Raw genomic sequence first — 21542 nt, forward strand, 5'->3', positions numbered from 1 at the left:
TTTTCACAATGTACATTGTCTCAAAGCAGCTTTACAGAGCTTAAAAATTTTAATGAATGATGTGTATTTTTCCCTGATGAGAAGCCTGGGGCAAATGTGGCAAGGAAAAACTCCCTTAGATGAATAAGGAAGAAACCTTGAGAGGAACCAGACACAAAAGGGAACCCATCCTCATTGGGTGATATCAAGAGTGTGATTATAAATCTTAAAACAATACAAAACACTGGAGAGTGAGAACTAACATGAGTACTGGAGTGTGTGTGATTATGAGAAATGTCGTTTCTACAATCTTATACAGTCAGTTGACTTTGTGGAACCAGGAGCTTCTGAGCAACTCAGAAAATAGCTCAACATTTGAGATCATCATAGATCCAACACCAGCTTCTCCATGCCAGAGCCTTTATAAAAATAAATAAATAAATAAATAAATAATTAAAAGGAACCACATTTGCATTTTTTTAAGTGCAGGTTTCTACAAACAAATAAATCACAGGATAAAATCATAAGTCATAAATGTTTGTTCAAATGTTGTATTTGTAATGTAAATTAAATTTATTAATTTTCATAAAATGTCCACTTTGCTGAATAATGTATCTCATCCACTAACTGCCCAGCCAACATGTCCATGTGGGCCCCACATGGGTTTTATCTGGGTTATATGGGCATCATGTGGGCATGGGGTCAGAGTGGGCACTTTGATGGGCTGAATGTGGGCCCCAGTTAGGCTGCTTATTTTGTTTATTCAAAGGCCCTGTTTTGGCCACATTTGGGCTATATTTATCTATATTTCTCAAAAGAAATCTATCATTTAATTATTCAATTGATGATAATTCAATTGATATGTTTTTTTTGCGTGTTTTATAACATCAACAGATTAAAAAAAATTATATATTAACAATAACATGATATGACCTTAAAAAAAAATAAAATCAGTTGTGCAGCTCACAGAGTCTCTCATTGGCTCCTGTGTCTCTCATTGGCTCCTGTGTCTCCCGTTTTCTGATTCTGAAGAAACGGTCATCACTCACTACACTGGAACACCTGTCCTGACCTGGATAACCTGACCTCTCTGTCACGGTAAGAAATTATCTTTTGTTTTAAATTAATCACATTTTACTGTTGTTTTTATTTAATGTATACTTCTGAAAGATTTGTGGTAATTAAAGTTACAGGCACGATATAATGAAGGTCAGTGTGGAGAGTGAACTGGTTTACCTCAGAGATAAACACCTCTGGAAAACTGAACATTCTTAACGATTAGCAGATAACTAGGAAATTGTCTACTAAAATGTGGAAATAACGACTTTTCACACCATTTTCACCCGTGTTTTCTCCATATAGTGTCCTCATAATAACAGGAGGGTGAAACAGTAAAAGCACTGTGGAGTCTCTTTCTCTTTACTAGCTTTTATAATGTGTATATACAATACACAGAGAAAAGCTCTGAGGAAAATGTGACAATACTTAACAATATTTTAATGTGATTTAGGTGAAATAGGTAGAGGTGATAAAAGGATTTGCATGACGGTTCTGTATTTAGTTGCGTTGTGAGGATTTGCAGCACGTGTTGTTTAACTGATGAAGATGTTTTATCAATTTGCTGGTGTTTTTTCTATGTTTTCTTCATTTGCATTGCATTAATCTTTCTGGTCCACTGTGATCCTAGGTGTGACTTACATCTTTCAGCTGATCAGAATCATTGTTCAATCACTGGCTTTTGGCAATTGCCAAGTATTTGTTTAAGAGTCAAGTTCAGACACAAGGTTGATATTTTAATTGTTACATTCATAAGTTTTGGATTCCATGACTGGTCCCCCGGCATAATTTATTACTGTGCGAGGCAGAGGTGGGAACAATTCACTGATGAGATTCTAGGATATGTCTTAATTATATTGATGCATGTTTTTTTAGATGCTGCTGTGAATGGTAGTATTTTAAAATGTACTAAATTGCCTTTTCTGTCTTCTCTTTCTTTACTGTTTTGTAGGTGTGCAGCCGAGGAATCTGCATAGACCCACCAGTGAACTATTTCACTCAGTAAATCTGTTATTCCTGTTTCCTGTTTTTTTACTTGAATTAATTTAAATTAAATGTGATTTACACATTCTAAATTGAAGTCATTTCTTTTTCACAGTTCAAATACTCAACCATGTAATTTTAAACATACAGCAGCACATAAAATCAACTAATATTAGTTCTTTGTTTGGTCAGGCACAGTTTTACATGTAACTGAGGTTTGAAATGGTTTGACAGTGGATTTTCCATAGTAAGATTAAGTACACATTAAGTTCACCCACAGAAATCAATAATGAAATTAATAAATGGGACCCATAAGGGGGCCACATGTAGCCCACTTTGGCCCCATTTTTAACACCTATTTGGGACCCAAATGGGCCCATATAAAGAACACATATACAGGCCCCACTATCAGTCGCCCTTCTGGGCTAACACACATGGGGCCCATGTGTAGCCGATGGACAAATTTCTCTGGGACCCATTTGGGTTGCCCATGCAGGGCCCAAGTGACAGCCCATCAAAAACCCACATGGGGCCTACATGACAATGTTGGCTGGGTGTTATGCAGCAAATGAACGGAGGCGGAAGCCGGAGTACAGTTCGCTTTAATTTAATGAAGAGAGAGATACACATATACACACACGGCAGTCCTTAGAAACCAAGAGAGCAATATCCGTGGTATGCCCTGGAGGGACCACACAGTCCAGCAACGAATACACGGGAGAAAAGGAGTAATCCGGGGTGCGCTTTGGGAGAACGCGCAGCCGTAGAGAGAGTGTAGAGTCCGACGGGAAGTAACACATACATTTACACATGCATATACAAACAATAACGGACAGTGAGTGTAATTTTTCATTTCCAGTGTACATCCTGCTTATATTTATATCAGTCAGTAAGAATAAGTAAGATATTAACAATACAAATAAAAAAAACAATAATTATTCACCAAATATTTCTATTTATCAAGCAAAATATTTTTACTGTTACAGTTTTTCGAGGACTTTATAATGCAGTAAACACAGTCAAAGTTGAATCTCCATCAAATGTCCCAATAGAAGCTTTGAAAGCAGACTTGAATGTTGGAAGGATATAAAAAATTGCAATGCAGATGGATAAAACATTTTAAATACAACATTTTTGTTACTCAAACATGAAACTGTAGCATTAATTGTGTTAACACTGCAGAGTGTAGTCTTTTGTCCATCACTGAATACTACAACACGTCAGATCTCACTCAGCAACGGAACTGTTTCCAGCAGTGTTCACATCAATAATGAATTCATTGGCTCTTTCTTAATTCATTTCTGTTCTCATCGTCCATTTTATTAGGAACACTTATACACCTGCACATCCATGCTGGTATCTAAAAAGCCAATCACCCTGCATCATCAGAAGGAAGAATATTAGTGATTTCTGTAAATTTGATACCAGAAGTCTACAATTTCATGTTGATTTTATGGTAATTTTCAACAGATTTTAGAGGTAGAAGTTCTGACCCATGTGAAGAGTGTTAACTTTTTAGACATGTTAATTACATTGAAATATTTAAATCACTGCTCTCACACTTTACACTTTATATCAGATTATGCAGCTCCATTATAATATAAGAGACTTGATAGGTCATGATAAGTACTCAATTTTACAAGTATATTCTTTTTTTAGATTTTTATTTATTATTATTTTTGCTTTGAATAATTAAGTTCCCAGTCTGCAGGCTATCATTAAACTTAATCACAGAATTCAAAAGTAATGTTCTTGTTATTAATAGTTGCTAATAATATTTGCAGCAATCTGATGCAGTCACATCTGGGCATGTTCAAATGACACATTTTTTTGCTTCCAATGTTATAAGTAAAAATTGATTGTCTGTGTTTGTCTATTATGCATATTTAATCTCACTGAAATATCTCAGCCTCCTCCCCTGCATTTCCTATAAATAAAAGTAAAATGTCTTTCCATCATCAGAAACATCACATTTCAGTTGTGTAAAAATGTAAATCACATTCACTTGTATTTGCTTTGTTGTGTTACAGAACTACAAGACCACAGTGAAAAGGTGAGTGATGTGCTCCAGTTTCTCTCCTTCTCTGTGTTTCTGAATCCAAATCCACGTTAACACAATCCTGAATGTTTTTGCAGAACTCTGTGCACACTGCAGCATCCAGAGGAGCTTTCAGGAACACTGATCCATGTGACTTAACATCTGGCCAACCTGAAGTCTGGGAGAATATGCAGGACACTGTCCAGTACAGTAAGACTTTTTTTTCTGCCATGGTGTTCGTGAGTCTTTTTGTTTCTTTGTGAGTGTGTGTGTGTATGTGTGTGTGTGTGTGTATGTGTGTTTTGTCTTTGTTAATAAACCTAATGATCATTTATACTAAGTGTTCTTTTTTAGAATGTTTTTGTTAGATTTGTATTATGCCCAAATAAAACTTAATTCTTGGGGAGGTTTCCCATGTGATCTACGATGCCCTTGATGTCTTTTCTGATCACACAGCACACAGAATGGTGCAAATGTTCTTCTTTAGTTTATTGCTGCTAACACACAAGTATATATACACACTGGAAAAAACCTGAGCTAAAACTGTTCCTGATTGGGTAAGAAAACATAATAACCAGAGATGTGTGAGCCCAGACAATGACATTCAGTATACCTTACATACTCACACTGTAAAGATCCTATAGACACTAAACAGATATACATATTACATATAAATGTGCTTAGAGAACCAGTTTGAGGCCCATCTTAACAATAACAGACTCTCTCATTCATAGTACCATCTTCGACTTACGATAATTTTGACTTACGATGGGGTCGTCGTAACAAATCTCCATCGTAAGTAGAGGACTACCTGTATATGTAATTTTATAACTTTTTTTTTTTCATTTTTAATAATTACAAATTGAAATTGGCTAGACCACACAGTCATATCAATATCAATGTCGTAATTATTTCATGAAATATTGTTTTGTATGGCAATGTTTTTTGGTTTATTTTATATATATATATATTATGCAGCAATATATATATATATATATATATATATATATATATATATATATATATATATATATATATATAAAATGATATCAGATAGATACAGTTGATTTGATGTATGCTTTTAACTTAATCTTTTTCTTGGTTGGCAAAAAGGAAAAAATTGGCAAAATCGGTAATTTACTACTGTTTCTGTTAAATTGTATATCATGATACTAATTGTATATATAATGGCAAGTATTATTGCATGTTCTTTTAGTCATATTGTCTAGCCTGTCTACAGACAGACCTGCTATTTGGGTGAAATGAAAGATTACATGGACTAAATGAAGAAACTGCCAGTAATGTGAAAGCATGGATGGGAAAGAATTCAAATAGATCTTGTCCGAAATATGGGTGAGGAGGTTAAAAATGTACCTTTGCACTTGTCCAAGCTACTCACATTCAACGCATGGTGTGCCCACAAAATCTCACGATGTAAGGATAACGTTTGTCTGGTAGATAAAGATGTAAATTAGTTTATCAGGTTGTTGGTTTGAGGATGTGAGAAGATAGAACAAATGTTTTTGTGCTATTTTGTGCAGCACATGTCCTCATGGACGTAGATTCCATTTAACAGTAGGGGGGACAATAAATATAAAATTTCTCATGAGCAATTTTTGAAGGGGGACACAAATAATACAGTCAAATTGTACTTATAAAGACACAGTGTCCCCACAGTGAAAAACTTTGCTTTTATCATTATTATTGTAGCATGGAGACTGCGTCATTATGGTTATTTTCAAAGTTTTTCTCAGGTTCAATGACAAAGCAAAACAAGGAATTAAAAAAGGGTTCAAATTTTATTTAAAATTAATTAAGACACTTAAGAACAGAATAGAAATTGATTATAAAAATACAGTGGGGTCAGTTCGTACGTAGCACAGTGCTCATTTAGTAAATGCACAGATAAACAATATGCTAATTGTGGCCGTTAATGTTAAATTAACATTATACCAATTCGTCTCAAATAAAACAGTGCATGGGAAACGGATTTGGCGTGTTAGCTGCAGTGCACTATTCTACAAGCTATTGTAAACAAGCTAACATTAACTAGATAAGTCATATTTTAATCGCTAATAGAGCAGATTCATGGAAAATTACATCGCTAATCAGCATTTTTGCCGCAACTATTTTATGAATAAGTCTGCATCTACTAGATTAAAGAGAATCGCTTTATTTAAAGTGAATAAAATCCCCTAGGTAATGGAGTTGAACATTAATTGAGCCACAGACACACACCTGATTCGTGTGTGTAGAGTAGGTGAGATGAACTGGGAACGCAGGCAGTGGGTCAAAACACCGTGAGGAAGGGTTTTTTTTTCTACTTACACAATTTTTTAGGTATACATACATCTTTTTTTCACAATAGAGAGTGTGATATTTTTTAAATAATTTTTATAGGGAGGGACATGTCCCTTCCGCCCCCCCCCGGGATTTACGCCCATGCATGTCCTACCAATCCAGAAAACATCTGGTTGGTATAGAAGTCTTCCACCTATCACAAATAGATATAAATGCAAATAGCTATAAATAATTATCAATCCATGAACCTGTCTATACAAATAAATAATAATGCCCCAATACGTCTCAAACCTTTGAACCTATGAAGCGGCACAATTTGATATCTTGTGTAATGAGAGCGGTGACTTGTGCATTTACTTCTGCATTCTCTACAAGTCCACACGGTGTCGCTAATTCCCACCTAGTCTTACACGTTGTCTTTGACTCAAAGCATTGGCCAAAATAGGACTCCACTAATAATAATAATGATGATGATGATAATGATGATTATTATTACTGTTTGGTGATAAAAAGATGACCATCTTGTGTAATATTGATATTTTAATTTCTTTTGGTAATGTTTAATTTTTTTTATATGTTTATGTATATGTCATTTTCACTAATATAGATACAATAGATAGATAGAACTTTATTGTCATTGCATTTTAGAGGTACACAGCAACGAAAAAAGAAGTTTGACATCCACCAGAATTGCAAAAATTAGCAATCGTGCAAATAGTGCAGATAAATAAGTAGCATATTTACAGCTGTCTGGGAGCTCCCTGCTCCTTCTCCTGTGCGGGCCACGCCTGCTCGAAGCTCCTCTCCAGCGTACTAGACACACACACCTGAGACTCGTTGAGCACTCATCATCAAACCCATCTATGGTTTTGCTGCTCATCACACACGTTACCCGTGATCTGCTTCTTCCTAAGCGCACCGTGGATTGTACAACCACTACCTTTCTTTCTTTTGTTCTTTTCACTGTGAAACGCGCTTCCGCTGCGCCCCACCGGATTATTCACCTTTCCAAGCAAGTGTTGTGTTTCGATTTGCCCTGTGTCGCAAATAAACTCTTTTTTGCTTTCACTTCGGCTTTCGCCTCCAGTGTCTTTGCATAACGGAATAACTGACCTAATAAAGACAGTAATAAAGTAGTTCTCCAGCTCTTACCTGGCGATGGACACCCGACACCGCAGCTCCTCCGATCCGGTTCAGGATCTCGTCGCCGCGCTGCGAGCCGCCTTTCCATCCGCCGCGGCTCGTCCAAACCCCCCCGCGATCACCGGCAGTCCCATGTCGCTCCCGGGACCGTTTCCGGGAGAAGCTTCGGAGTGCCGCGGCTTTCTGCTCCAGGTAAACCTCTATATAGAGATGCAGCCGCAGCGTTTTCCATCCGAACGGTCCAAGGTAGCATTCCTCATCTCACTCCTCTCCGGGAGAGCGCCCGGAGGCCAGGCTCAACCGGTGTGGGGGTTGCTCTCTCCCGGCTGTCAGGCACCCCTTCACAGCTCCACCCGTACACTTTCTTCTCGCACAAGCTTTCGGCTGCAGAACAGAACTACGACATCGGCAACCGTGAGCTTTTGGCCATGAAGATGGCCCTGGACAAGTGGAGGCACTGGCTGGAAGGTGCCGAGCACCCGTTTACCGTGATCACCGACCACAAGAACCTCCAGTACCTACGGGAGGCCCAGAGACTCAACCCCAGGCAGGCTCGCAGGGCCCTCTTCTTTACCCGGTTCCGTTTTCACGTCACCTACCGAGCCGGGACACTCAATGGAAAGGCCGATGCCCTCTCCCGGGTGTTCCGGCCTGAGGAACCCAGCGACCTGGACCCCATCCTTCCTCCTGCAATCGTCGTGGGGCCCGTCGTCTGGGACGTGGACAGTGAAATCTGCTCGGCTACTCTCCAGGAACCGGCCCCCAAGGGGTGTCCCGAGGGACGTGTCTTTGTCCCCACCTCCTGCCGACAAGGGCTCATGCAGTCGGTCCAAGAGGGACTGGGCACGGGCCACCCAGGGAAGAGGAGGATGGTTCAGCTCATTCAGGCACGTTACTGGTGGCCAAGGATGGCAGAGATGGTTACCCGTTTCGTCCAGGAGTGTCCCACCTGCGCCATGTCCAAGGTACCACGCCACCTGCCCATAGGCAAGCTGGTGCCGATCCCCGTCCCTCAGCGCCCCGGTTCCACCTGGGGATCAACTTCGTGACCGACCTGCCACAGTCAGGGGGACACACGTGCGTCCTGGTAGCGGTGGACCGCTTCTCCAAAGCCTGCTGTTTTGTTCCCCTTAAAGGCCTGCCAACCGCCCTCGAGACAGCCGAGGCCCTATTTCACCACGTGTTCAGGAACTTTGGTCTCCCGGAGGAGATAGTCTCAGACCGTGGGCCCCAGTTCACGTCTCGGGTTTGGAAAGCCTTTTTCCAGCTCCTGGGAGTTTCGGTGAACCTGATGTCTGGTTACCACCCGCAGTCGAACGGCCAGGCGGAACGAAAGATACAGGAGCTGAGCAGGTACCTGAGGACTTACTGCAGCCAAGACAAGGCGGACTGGGCTCGTTTCTTGCCCTGGGCGGAGTACACCCAGAACTCGCTCCGCCAGGATTCCACGGGTCTCACCCCTTTCCAATGCGTGCTGGGGTTCCAGCCGCCCCTGTTCCCATGGTCGGACAAGCCCAGCAAGGTGCCCTCAGTGGATGCCTGCTTCCGGGAGAGCAAGCGGGTCTGGGAGTCGACGCACACCCAGCTGCGTCGGGCCCTCCGCAGCGCCCGCAGGCACGCTGACGTCAGGCATCTGGAGGCTCCTCGTTTCCACCCCGGGGATTTGGTGTGGCTGTAGACAAGGGACCTGAGGCTGAAGCTGCCGTGCTGTAAGCTGAGCCCCCGGTACATCGGGCCATTCCAGATTTCCAGGCAGATCGGCGACGTGTCCTACCGGCTGGAGCTGCCACCCAGGTACGCCTTCACCCTACCTTTCATGTGTCCCTGCTGAAACCGTGTGTCTCACCTTCCTCTCGTCCTCCAGGTGACCCCGCAGCATCCGTCCAGCCGGAGGTCGTAGCTCAGCCTGACGTTTATGCAGTGCGGGAGGTCCTGGATTCCAGACGCCGAGTACCTCTTGGATTGGGAAGGGTACGGTTCAGAGGAGCGGTCTTGGGTGGCCCGGCGGGACATATTGGACTCGGCGCTGCTGGCGGAGTTCCATGCTGCTCAACCGGCGCCTCGGGCTAGAGGTCGTCCTCGTCGCAGGGTCAGGGCATCCGGTGCTGCCCCTGGGGGAGGGGTGGTGTCAGGGAGCTCCCTGCTCCTTTTCCTGTGCGGGCCACGCCCGCTTGAAGCTCCTCTCCAGCGTACTAGACACACACACACCTGAGACTCGTTGAGCACTCATCACCAAACCCATATAAACCTCTCACCTCCACATTCACATTGTCAGTTATTATCTATGGTTTTGCTGCTCATCACAAGATTTACCCGTGATCTGTTCAGTGCCGTGCTTCTTCCTAAGCGCACCGTGGATTGTACACCGACTACCTTTCTTTCTTTTGTTCTTTTCCCCGTGGACCGTGCTTCCGCTGCGCCCCACCGGATTATTTACCTTTCCAGGCGAGTGTTGTGTTTGGATTTGCCCTGTGTCGCAAATAAACTTTTGTTTGCTTTCACTTCGGCTTTCGCCTCCAGTGTCTTCGCATAACAACAGCATCTGATATATATGTAAACATAAGTATGTATGTATGTATTTCTTTCGGCTTCTCCCGTTAGGGGTCGCCACAGTGGATCCTCCGCACGTTTTTGATTTGGCACATGTTTTACGCTGGATGCCCTTCCTAACGCAACCCTCCCCAATTTATCTGGGCTTGGGACCGGCACTGAAAGTGGCTGGGGATGGTATGGTGAATAAATATAAAGGCTATAGCAGTGCAGAGATGTGTTTACATTGTTGAAAAGTATATGTAAATGGTTCCAAGGCTATGGCATTAAAAAGAAATGTACACAAGTAGGAGGATATAAGATTATGGCATTTAAGAAATGGAACAAAATTTATATCTTGTTCCAGTATATATATATATATATATATATATATATATATATATATATATATATATATATATATATATATATATATACACACACACACACACAATTTGATTACTGTCAGGTTTTTTAGTTTGTTTCATCATTGGTAAGTGTGTTGGACTTAGTAAACAATTATATTCTATAATGGCAAGAATAACTATTGTGAATAATAAGGTCCTTATTGTCACTTCAGGATGAACTGTAGACATGAAAAGATTACATATACACAGTAAAAAATGGGGTGTTAATATTTTAGAGTAAAGTTATTTTAACCCAGATAGAGTATTTTCAACATTTTGGGGAGTAAATTTGCTCTATCAATGGAGTTAAGGTGAGTGTAAAAATCTGCAGAAACGCAGTGACAATTTTAACTCTACAACAGTGATAAATACCCGCCACTCTGCTGTGCTTCTCAAACGTTTAGCACGAATTTCGGTGGAGGAAGATGGTGAAGGAGGAACGCTTGGTCACTGATATTGCTAGGTAAGTAATATCCTTTGTTGTCCACACCAAAACGGTATTTTTACTTTACATAATTTTAAAAGTGTGAGGTCATATTACAAGTTATAGCAATCCGTATCTGTAACTGTTTCTTTATGTGTTGCAATATTTTCACGAATGAAGTTGGTCAGAATGATTTAATACAGTTAATAGCTATTCCTAGCTAATGTATTTTTTTTTAGCTTCCCAGCAACGTTAATCTAGGTTTTTTATATATACTGGTAATGTTAGCATGCATCTGATAGTTAATGTTGGTCTTATAAAACGATAACTTAGATCACTGATTGCATGACGTGTTTGTTTAACATGGCTTAACAATTTTAACGGGTTACTGTTCGAACTAAAATAGCTAATGAGCTAGCTAACTTTGGCACAGTTATTTGGTAGCTAATTGGAGACCGTGCCTCTTAACTTTAACTAGCTTTAATTTGCTGCAGAAAATATTCGTTATATGGTTGAATATAGATTAACGTTATATTCCACCAGCACAACTTTGTCTTCTTCAGCCGCCATTTGTAATTGCAGTGTAAAATCTAAGTAATGCATAGTGCATGAGAGAAATGGATAGGTATCTCTTAGTTGAATCAGCCCTAAATTATGATTTTGAATATATATTTTCTTTGTTAACAGGGGCAAAATTCTGTTGCGTGTTCAATTTGGGGGAGAGCAGAAATACGTCAAGCTGTCTGAGCTGACATTCGATGCTTTCTAGAAAGAAGGTGGGTACATTAGGTTAAAGCTATAGCCTATACATCACGCAATGACAAAATAATACAGCTTTAACCAATTATGTTATGATATCTAGTTAGGTCAATAATTATTTTCTTTTCAGTTACATAAAATTGGCTGCAGATACTTGTCTTTCATCATTTAGTGAATACATGAGGCAAACTTAAATATGAACTTTGATTCTTGTGAGAAGGGAATGCATGTTTTTTATTAAAAAATTTTAAACAGCGTGTCTAAAATTAAGCATACCAGAAAGCACACAGCCAGACATTAAGGTTATGACCAGTCAGACACAGAACTTGACACTGAGGTTTTTGAAGAAATAGTGAAGGAGTCACCTGGATCTGAGAATCATGCTGGGCAATGGAGGACTTGGTATTCATTTAGACAATTCACAAATTAGTTTGTTTAGTTTAAAGGCCGGAATGAGAACATTTATTGTCTTAAAATACCAGTCACTATTTCTTGTAATATGTTTCTATATTTTCTATATCGGGTACATCTGATGACAGTCATCCTGAATTTCACAATGTGTGACCCTGTTGAAGAAGAAGCCGCTGCCAAAGGAAGCCAGCCTAAAAGGCCACGCCACATAAACTACGAGGCAAAAGCGGTAAGTGGTGGAAATTGCTAAGTCCAAGTTGCTTAAATTGTTAAGTCCAATCTGAATGTTGTTTCACCATGGGAAGTGTTCTTTAGATAACATTTTTTTCCATCATTATTACATATGGTTTTACAATAACAGAAAGCACATTTCCACGTATAGTTGATTGAAAAAATCTTAAAATCAAAGCCTGGTGGTGAACAAATTATGCAAGAGTATGGAAAAACCAAATCCCTGACAGATGCCACCAGAAGATAGATGATTAACATACAAGTCAAGTCAAGTCAAGTCAAGTCAAGTGGCTTTTATTGTCATTTTTACTATACACAGTGGTACACAGTACACAGTAAAAACGAAACAACGTTCCTCCGGAACCCTGGTGCTACACTAAACAACACAACAACATAAAGTGCATCGAGTGCAGCCTGGTGCAAACAGTGCAAACAAAAGAACAGTACAGACAGACAACACAAGACAAGACAAAAGACAAAAACCAAGTATAGCACCGACTAGTAAACCTACTGTATACTTAAATATACAGTACTGTGTGAGGAGAAATGTAAAAACTATACCCAGGAGAAAGATACTTGCAAAGATACTATACCCAGGAGAAAACATACTTGCTGCTGAGATGACAGAAACACATGGGTAAGCATTAAGCATATAGCTGGGCTGTAAATAAACATTGTTATTATTTTACAAATATTAATTATGTAAATTGTGTTGCACAATGTCATTTCAGTATGATGTTAACTTTGAATTCATATGCTAGGACATCCCTCAGCAAATCTCCTAAAGGTATGTTAACTGATCAGTGATGTGATTATATTGGTGACCTGTGAATTGTACAGAAAGTTTTTAACATTTTATTTTGTCTTAGGTTGGTGGGCCAGGTCGTGGCCACTTTTAAAGCAAAAGTAATAAAAGAAAGCCATGGACTTGTTCCCACCACAGAACTCTTGGATTTGATGCGCAATGCTGAGTCAGCTGCTAAAGTTGAGAATGGTATGAATGGAACTGTTTTACTTGTTATTGTGGCTTATGTAGGTGTGTAGTGTACATTTTCTTAATAGTGCAAGTTGTTTTCATTTTGAATGCTATGCTATTGCATAATGTTAACCAGGTTTTTATTTACTTATTTGTAGGCTGGGACAGTGACATGTCTGCCATCTTGCTGCTGCTACATCTGCTACCACCATCTGCACAAGGTAGAAAGAGGCCGGGAAGCTTTCTGCGTATCAAGCTGTAGATCAGCTCATCAGATTTCAAAAGGTATGCTTAAAGGGTTAGTTCACTTATAATTGTTTTTTTTGCTGATTATTTTTTTTTATTATTAAATGAATACAAAAGTATATAAACAACAAAGGCAAATATACATTTACAGAGTAGATAAATATTACAGGCTCAACACAGTATAACTAATAAATTGTTTAGAAAAATGAACATAAATATATAGAAATCTGAAATTATAATTTACATGAACTTAAATAGTGAGTAAAAGAAAAAGAAAAAAAAATGCAAATAAAGATAAACATTGGGGGCAGTATCACAATAAATTAAACTATGTCAATAAATAAAGCAGCTTCACAGCACTCTGACCTTTCATCTTATTAAGGGCTTTGGAAAAACGTTTTAAGTCATTTTTGAATACAATAAGTAGTGGGGCGGATTTAAAGAACCTACATTTATGAATAAAATATTTTGCTAATATTACAATGTTATTTAACAAAAAAGAATTAGCACAACAGTCTTTAGGTACTCCAAATAAAATATGTAAAGAAAAAACAAAACTATCAACAACCACCTCTTTTCCTATCAACCAGTCCTGAATTGATACCCAGAAGAGTTTGGAGAAGTTGCACAAGAGAAATATATGATCTGTGTCTTCAGAAGGGCTTTCACAAAAGGAACAGGGGACAATTTCTATATTAAATTTCTGATTTAGGAATTTGTAAGAAGGATGAATCTCATTTAAAATTTTGAAGTGTATCTCTTTAGCTTTAGGAGGAACAGGAAATTTCAAATAAGCAGTTCTAAGATAAATCAGTTTTCTTCTCAAACATATGATCTAAATTGTTTCTTTTAACTTGACAAGGATAACAGGTTTGTAAAATGACCTGTCTTATATATTTGTTAGAACAACCATCACTTTTAAATTGCATATCTCCAACATATAAGGCTGGAAGAACTGGTTTAACTTCAGTATAAGAATAAGAGTATCTCATCAGCATTTTTATGCCAGAAGGTATTGCATTAACAACAGTGAAAAACTCTTTCGGGTGACAGGCAAAGCCATGTTTCAAAGTAAAAGCATTATAGTCTAAAACGTTACCCTGTTCATCCATTAGATCTCTCACTGACCATATATTTCTGTTTAACCAATTCTTATAGCATAAAGACCTGTTCCTGTGCAATATATATTTGTTGTTCCAAATTAAAGCATTATGAGGTGTAAAATTGTGTGTATGTGCTAATTTCCAAAATAAGAGTACTTGTTGATGGAATGTTGATAGTTTCACTGGGAGTTTAGATAAATCAAAATCACATTTGAGAAAAAATTGAATTCCACCAAGTTCTTGAAACAAAGCTGATGGAACTGTAAACCAAAAACTATCTTCTTTACATAGAAACATTTTTAACCATTTAAGTTTTAACAAAATATTCATGTTTTCAAATTCAATTACATTCAAACCACCTTGTTCATAGGATTTTGTAGTGTCTGCTTTTTTTATATAATGGGCTTTGTGCTTCCAAATAAAATTATACATTTTTTGGGAACATATTTTAATGAAATTTGAGGGAGGAGCCAAAGAAAGAGCGGGATAAATCAGTCTTGATAAATATTCAATCTTTGTTAGCAAGATTTGGCCAAAAATGGAAATGTCTCTTTGTAACCAGCAATTTAATATTCGGTTTGCTTTTTGCAAGTTATTATCAAAATTTTCTTTTGTACTTATTTTCTGGTCTTTGGTAACTATAATGCCTAGATATTTCACTTTATCTTTTACCGGAATATTATGCAAACAAGCACTATCACTCTGATGTAGGGCAAGAAGTTCACATTTGCTTAGATTCAACTGGAGTCCTGACGCCTTAGAAAAAACATTAACTATGAGGAATTTGGTCTTTGTTTTTTAAGAACAGTGTAGTATCGTCTGCCAATTGACTAATTGCTATACTTTTACCAAAAACTTTCAATTTTTGTACCGTTTGATCATGAATAACTAAAGTAGACAACATATCCGCAGCCAAGATGAATAAAAGAGGGGACAGAGGGCATCCCTGCCTTATTCCACGACTAACAGGAAATCTCTGTGATGTACCATAGGGAAGAGAAATAGAACTGTTCATACCTTTATAGATCATTTTTATAATATTGACAAAGTGCTCACCAAAACCAAAGCTTTCTAAAGCTTTAAATAAAAACCTATGTTCTAACATATCAAAGGCTTTCTTAAAGTCTAAGAAAAGAATATATCCATCATCCTCTATCAAGTGATTGTATTCTACCAAATCCATTACTAGCCTTATATTATTGTGAATGGATCTTTCTTTAAGAAATCCCGATTGAACCTGATTAACTACTTCATTAAGTCCTTCTTTCAATCGATTGACAAAGACATGTGTGAAAATTTTATAGTCACTGTTAAGTAAAGTGATTGGGCGGAGATTATCTAAAAATCTATGATCTTTATCTGGTTTGGGGATTAATGTAATCAAGCCTTGACTCATTGTGGGGCCCAATGAACCATCTTCAATAGATTCAATAAGGGCATTAAACAGTAACATTTTTAAATCGTCCCAAAAAAATGTATAAAAATTTCCTGTAAGGCCGTCAGGACCAGGCGATTTGTTTGATTTGAGTTTTTGTACAGCTAAATCGAGTTCTTCCATACATAATTGTGCATCACAAAGATCTCTTAATTTATTGTCAATCTTAGGGATAAAATTTATAATTTCCTCAAAAAAGTCATCACACTCTTTCGGAGAAAAATTGGATAAATACAAGTTACTGTAGAAATTATGTATTTCTTTGCTTATTATTTTAGGATCAGTATTTTCAACATCATTTACCATTAGGGAAACAATACTGTTTTTGGATTGCCGTCTTTTTTCTAACCTACAAAAATAGGCCGTGCTCTTCTCTCCCTCTTCTATTCACCTGGCTTTTGAGCGAATGTATGCACCCTTAGCTTTTTTAATGTACAAGTTATCCAGTTGTGTTTGAAGAGAAATAAAATTACTTTTCTCTGAGCTACTCAGAGAAATTTTACTGCAGTACTTATTAATTTCAGATATAATTTTGTGTTCATTTTGTCTTCTTATTTTGGCAAGCATTTTACTATAGTTTATAGAAAATTCACAAATTTTAAATTTAAGGAACTCCCACCTGGCTTTATGAGAACTGAAGTCATTACTATGTTCAATTTCCCTAATTAAATCTTTTAGCTTAGCACAAAATCCCTCATTTACAAGCAAATCAGAATTAAATTTCCAATATCCCTTACTATGTAAAACTTTACGTGTTGGCGTAACATCCAAGGTAATAGCACAGTGATCTGTTAGAGGTGCTGGTGAAATAATGCAATGCTTAACAAAATATAACAAATTATCTGAAATTAACCAATAGTCGATCCTCGACTTGCTAGAGGCATTGGGTCTAAACCAAGAAAACTGTTTGGTGTTAGGGTTAAGATGTCTCCATACATCCAATACTTTAAGATTATTGCAAAAATTTGTAATCATAGAGTTAAGTTGAGGGGTACTACTTTTAGGTGGATGTCTGTCAAGAGTTTCATCTGGTGTAACATTGAAGTCTCCACCTATAACAATATTATCTGTTGGGAATAACTTCTTGAAATCACAAACTAAACAAGAAACATCAGCAAAAAGCTGCTGATTTTGTTTTACATTATTATAACCATAGATATTAATCAAAATAAAAAAGATGGATTCAATATTCACCACAATTGCAAACCAATGTCCATTAGAATCAGTTTTGACAGAGATAACTTTCCCTGGATAGTTGTTAAATAAGATCGCAGTTCCTGCAGAGTGGGAGGATCCGTGGCTTAGTAACACTTTATCTCCCCATTGACCAAAAAGCAGCATCAGCAACAGTAGAGTGTGTCTCTTGTAAAAAAATACAATGCGAACCAGTTCCTTTACAAAATAAAAACATAGACTTTCTTTTGACCTTGTTTTGAATGCCCCGAACATTTAAAGAAAGTAATGAAAACGGTAACTTAACTTGAAACATAAAAAAAAAAATTGTTTTGGAGGTAGAAAACAAACAAACACTGACTGCCAACTCAAACAGATATGTACTAACCGGGTGACAGCTAACCGAGTACATACCTCGCAACCTAGTATTTCTCCAAATTATCTCTCACACCATCCTACCCGTAAGAGAGTTCAAGTGCAGGGTTTTGTTGGGTCAATGCGCCTTCCTTCAATATAACCAAACGGACCTCTGTAGTACGCTTTTTTCCCTTCTTTACGTGCTTGAGCAATCAGAGGCCACAAAACCGCACGGGCGTTTCGGTCCTCCTTCGTGAAGTCTTCCACAAACCTGACTCCACGGTTTAGGCAGATAGAAGAGTTTTTCGTCGATTTCCATATTTCGTCTCTGTATTTCCGCATTGTGAATTGTACGATCATCTGTCTTGGTCTTCCTGGCTCCTTCTTACCGATCCGGTGCACTATGTCAACAATATCGTCCAATTTCTGTATCAAGTGCGGAGCAATTTCAGCAATTAGGCCAATCACCTCGCTGGGCATCCTCTTCAGATTTTTCCTTCATGCCGTTGATCCGGAGATTCCATCTTCTCTTATATCGTTCAAGATCTGATGTTCTGTTTTCCAGGTCGTTCTGAGCAGCGGTTATTTTCAGGACCGATTTGCTCATCTCGTTGCACTTTTCTTTGCATTCTTTAATCTCACCAGAGTTAAATTCAACACCTTTGGAGATCTCCGCTATCATTATGCTGTTACTTCGCATTTGGTTCGTCATTTCTTCTAGCTTTTCATCTTATGAGTCAAAGCGAGCAGTCAGGGAGGTAATGGCTTGCAGTAGAGTAGCGTTAGTGATGTCATCTTCTTGATATTTTAGCTTTTTCGTTTTAGTGGGTGTAAAGTGAGAGGAATCGCGTCGTTTTTCTAATGGATCAGTCTCTGTTTCCATTTCTGAAGCTGAAGTTTGAGCCACGCGTTGAGCCAGAGGAATAACAATCCTTGGGTGAGTTGTCTGTTGAGATTTTCGCTTTTTGGAGGCCCGTAACAGTAACACAAAACTTAAATATCACTCTTGGTAGGTGTAATTGAGAATTAAATTAATTTCAGGTTAGAAAACGGGAGATAACTAAGCCGCTTAGTAAGAGCACATGTGTTCAGCCCGCCATCTTGCCGGAAGTGATTTTTGCTGATTATTTACTAACCCCCATGTCATCCAAGAGGTCCATGTCTTTCTTTCTTCAGTCGAAAATAATTTAAGGTTTTTGAGGAAAACATTCCAGGATTTTTCTCCATATAATGAACTTCCATGGTGACCAACGGTTTGAGGGTTCAAATGAGTGTTCAAAGTCTGTCTCAATGTAGCTTCAAAGTCTCAATATGATCCCAGCAGAGAAATAAGGTTCTTATCTAGCAAAACAATCAGTTGTTTTCAAAATAAAAATACCACAAAGTGTTGTAGAATCTCAAGATGCGCCACTCATTACGTCATGACATCAGAAAGATCCAAGTGTGGTTAAAAAGTATATTATTTTTATTTTAAAAACAGCCGACCGTTTCTCTATATAATACCCTTATATCTCTGTGGGGATTGTCGAGTCTTTGAAGCTACATTGAGACAGACATTTGACCCTTCATTTAAACCCTCAAACCGTTGGTCACCATGGAAGTTCATTATATGGAGAAAAATCCTGGAATGTTTTCCTCAAAAACCTTAATTTATTTTCGACTGAAGAAAGAAAGACATGAATCTTGGATGACATGGGGGTGAGTAAATTATCAGCAAAAAAATGTTCAAAGTGAACAAATTCTTTAAAAGTTGTTTCAAATATATCTTCCATCACCTCAATCTTGTGCACAGTTGGAGGTGATCTGATCTATTGTCAGAAGTTAGTCACCAAAACAATTCTGTTGAATGTGTTTTGTTGTAGGTTGGAACCAGTGTGCAGCAGCATCTAGACAACATTACCCAAAGCAGTCAGCCCTACCTTCTCGCCCAGGGATCCACACAGAGCACCATTCACTCCTACTTCATTGTGGTTGACAAGCATGCACTTCCATGCAAGGCAACAGGTTCAGTTGGAGCTTTTGACAAACTCTTTAAAGCTCATTATGTCTTTGGTACGTCATACAGTTCTTCCCTGAGCAGCTTTTTCACTTTTGTCCAAACAACCATCTATAACATCAACATGGGGGAAACAAAAGAGACTCCTAGAGTTGCAGAATGGTGCGTTAGTTAAGATAAAGCTATGAAGTGTTTTCTTTGCAAAAGTGACCATGGAAGCCCAAACAACCTTGTTAAGCACTTTTAGGTAATTCATGGGCTATGTACCGGCAGGACTCTTTTTCTGGAGTGTGGACAAGAAGGATGCTCACGTTCTTTTGGTAGTTTTTCTGGTTTAAGAAAGCATCTTAATAAGTGGAAGCAGTTTAGTTGATTCTGTAGATTGTTCGAGACATTAAAGTGTTAGAGAGTGATGGTATTGAGATTCCATTACACACTGGTTATGTTTGTGGCACTGTAGTAAAGGTTACTGGGGATAATTTGGGTTTGCATAGTTTGTTTGGTCTGGTGGAGTCTTTCAGTGCAAGGTACTGTTGCAGGTTCTGTTTAGCGGAAAAGGAGGATTTTCAGACAGAATTCTCTGAAGATACTTCCAAAGTATTTTTGTGCATCAAAGATATTCACACTGCTCACTGTCAAGAAATGGCTTGTAATCCATCCCTTCCATAGGTTTTTGGTGTGAAAACTTCATGCATAATAAATTCATTGGAGTATTGTTTCGGTCAGAGACCAGGTAATGCGTTTGCAATGTAAATTCAATGACATTGAAATGCCTTATTTTTTTACAATAAATTGTGAGTTCTGTATCTAGTGTTATTGTGATTGTTTTTATTTGGATAGTAGTTGATAGTTCTATAATTCAGTAACACTGCATCTTATGATTTATATATTTTTTAAAAACACTAGAAAAATGAAAAGTAAATATTACACTTAAAGTGTCATTTAAAAAAAAAGTCAAATTGTAGATAAATTAACTCTATACTGCGTAATTATATTACTCTTAGCAGTGTGATTAACCTACAGTGTTAAATACTTTTACACAATATTGAGTAGAATTAACTCTAAAAACTTGACACTGACCAAAGAGTAAATTTTACACTGATTTCGAGTGGGACCAAATGTTATCTGAAACAGAGTCAATTTCAACTCTTTAGGAGTTAAATTAACACTTCTGTTTTTACTGTGTAGGCATGTCTACAGTTTATTCTGAAGTGACTGCTTATGCTGCAATGTGGGTAGATTGTGATATTCTGATTTGGTACAGGTCAGGTAATAATATTTTAAGGCAGAGATAACTGAAATATTGTTCTAGAAATGTCTGTGGTTGTTCTTATGTAGGCAATGGATCTGCTGCATGCTATGACTCCTGACACTGTGGTCATCACTACCATACACAGACCTTCTCTCTCCTCTGGGAGATCAAAATCTAGTGGCACTGGGGAGCCAGACAACAGGTGTGTATTCATTGTCTAGAACTTTGTTAGGAAGTTACATAAAAGAAAGTAGTGAATTAGTAATGCTAATGATAGTAGAACCTGGAAAAATCTTTCTGTTCCATAATTTCTAGTCCAGTATTTAGTTTCTGGTCTAATTAGCTAAATAATTTGCATAAATTAATTTAACTGTCCATAACGAGTGAATTTAATGCAAACTACAAATGCTGAATGATGTATATATGTTAAAAATTATTTGTTCTGATCCTGTTTTTAGTTTTGTTTACTGATTAAATACTTTGCTGGGTTGCATTCGAACTGGAGCCTTTTATTTGTCTGAGTATATAGTATAAATCGTATATAGTATATAGTCTGATTAATATGTTGCTTTAAATGGCTTGAAATGTGTTTTCTTTTTTCATTGGCAACCTGAGCGTAAAAATCGATAACTACACAATTTGACAAGTGATGTATCATTTCAGAGTACTGAATTTTAATAATGACATGTTGACTAAAACCCCAACAATGTCTTTATACTTTTAGTTATAAACCCGTAATTTG

The 21542-nt window shown here is 38.0% G+C and overlaps 1 protein-coding gene and 1 long non-coding RNA gene across 6 annotated transcripts in view; both read left to right on the forward strand.

Annotated features, from left to right (window-relative positions):
• The window catches only part of LOC124383377 (E3 ubiquitin-protein ligase TRIM35-like), a 32592-nt gene that overhangs the window by 7603 nt on the left and 3447 nt on the right, over window positions 1-21542 (forward strand). The window contains exons 6-7 of one of the 5 annotated variants that reach the window (XM_046845974.1): window positions 4050-4072; window positions 4156-4335. The exons of 2 other annotated variants lie outside the window; for them this stretch is intronic. In XM_046845974.1, the coding sequence (XP_046701930.1) occupies window positions 4050-4072; window positions 4156-4320 (188 nt within the window). In that variant the 3' untranslated portion in view covers window positions 4321-4335. Of the gene's footprint in view, window positions 1-1011; window positions 3528-4049; window positions 4073-4155; window positions 4336-21542 lie in introns of those variants that run through there. 2 more of the 5 variants (XM_046845978.1, XM_046845977.1) reach the window with 2 other exon arrangements.
• Window positions 13378-20993, forward strand: LOC124383380. Its single transcript, XR_006925265.1, has 3 exons — window positions 13378-13523; window positions 19415-19556; window positions 20887-20993. It is a non-coding gene; the product is annotated as an uncharacterized LOC124383380 (long non-coding RNA).

This window comes from Silurus meridionalis, chromosome 3 (genome assembly GCF_014805685.1).
Source record: "Silurus meridionalis isolate SWU-2019-XX chromosome 3, ASM1480568v1, whole genome shotgun sequence".
In the NCBI taxonomy this organism is placed as follows: domain Eukaryota; kingdom Metazoa; phylum Chordata; class Actinopteri; order Siluriformes; family Siluridae; genus Silurus; species Silurus meridionalis.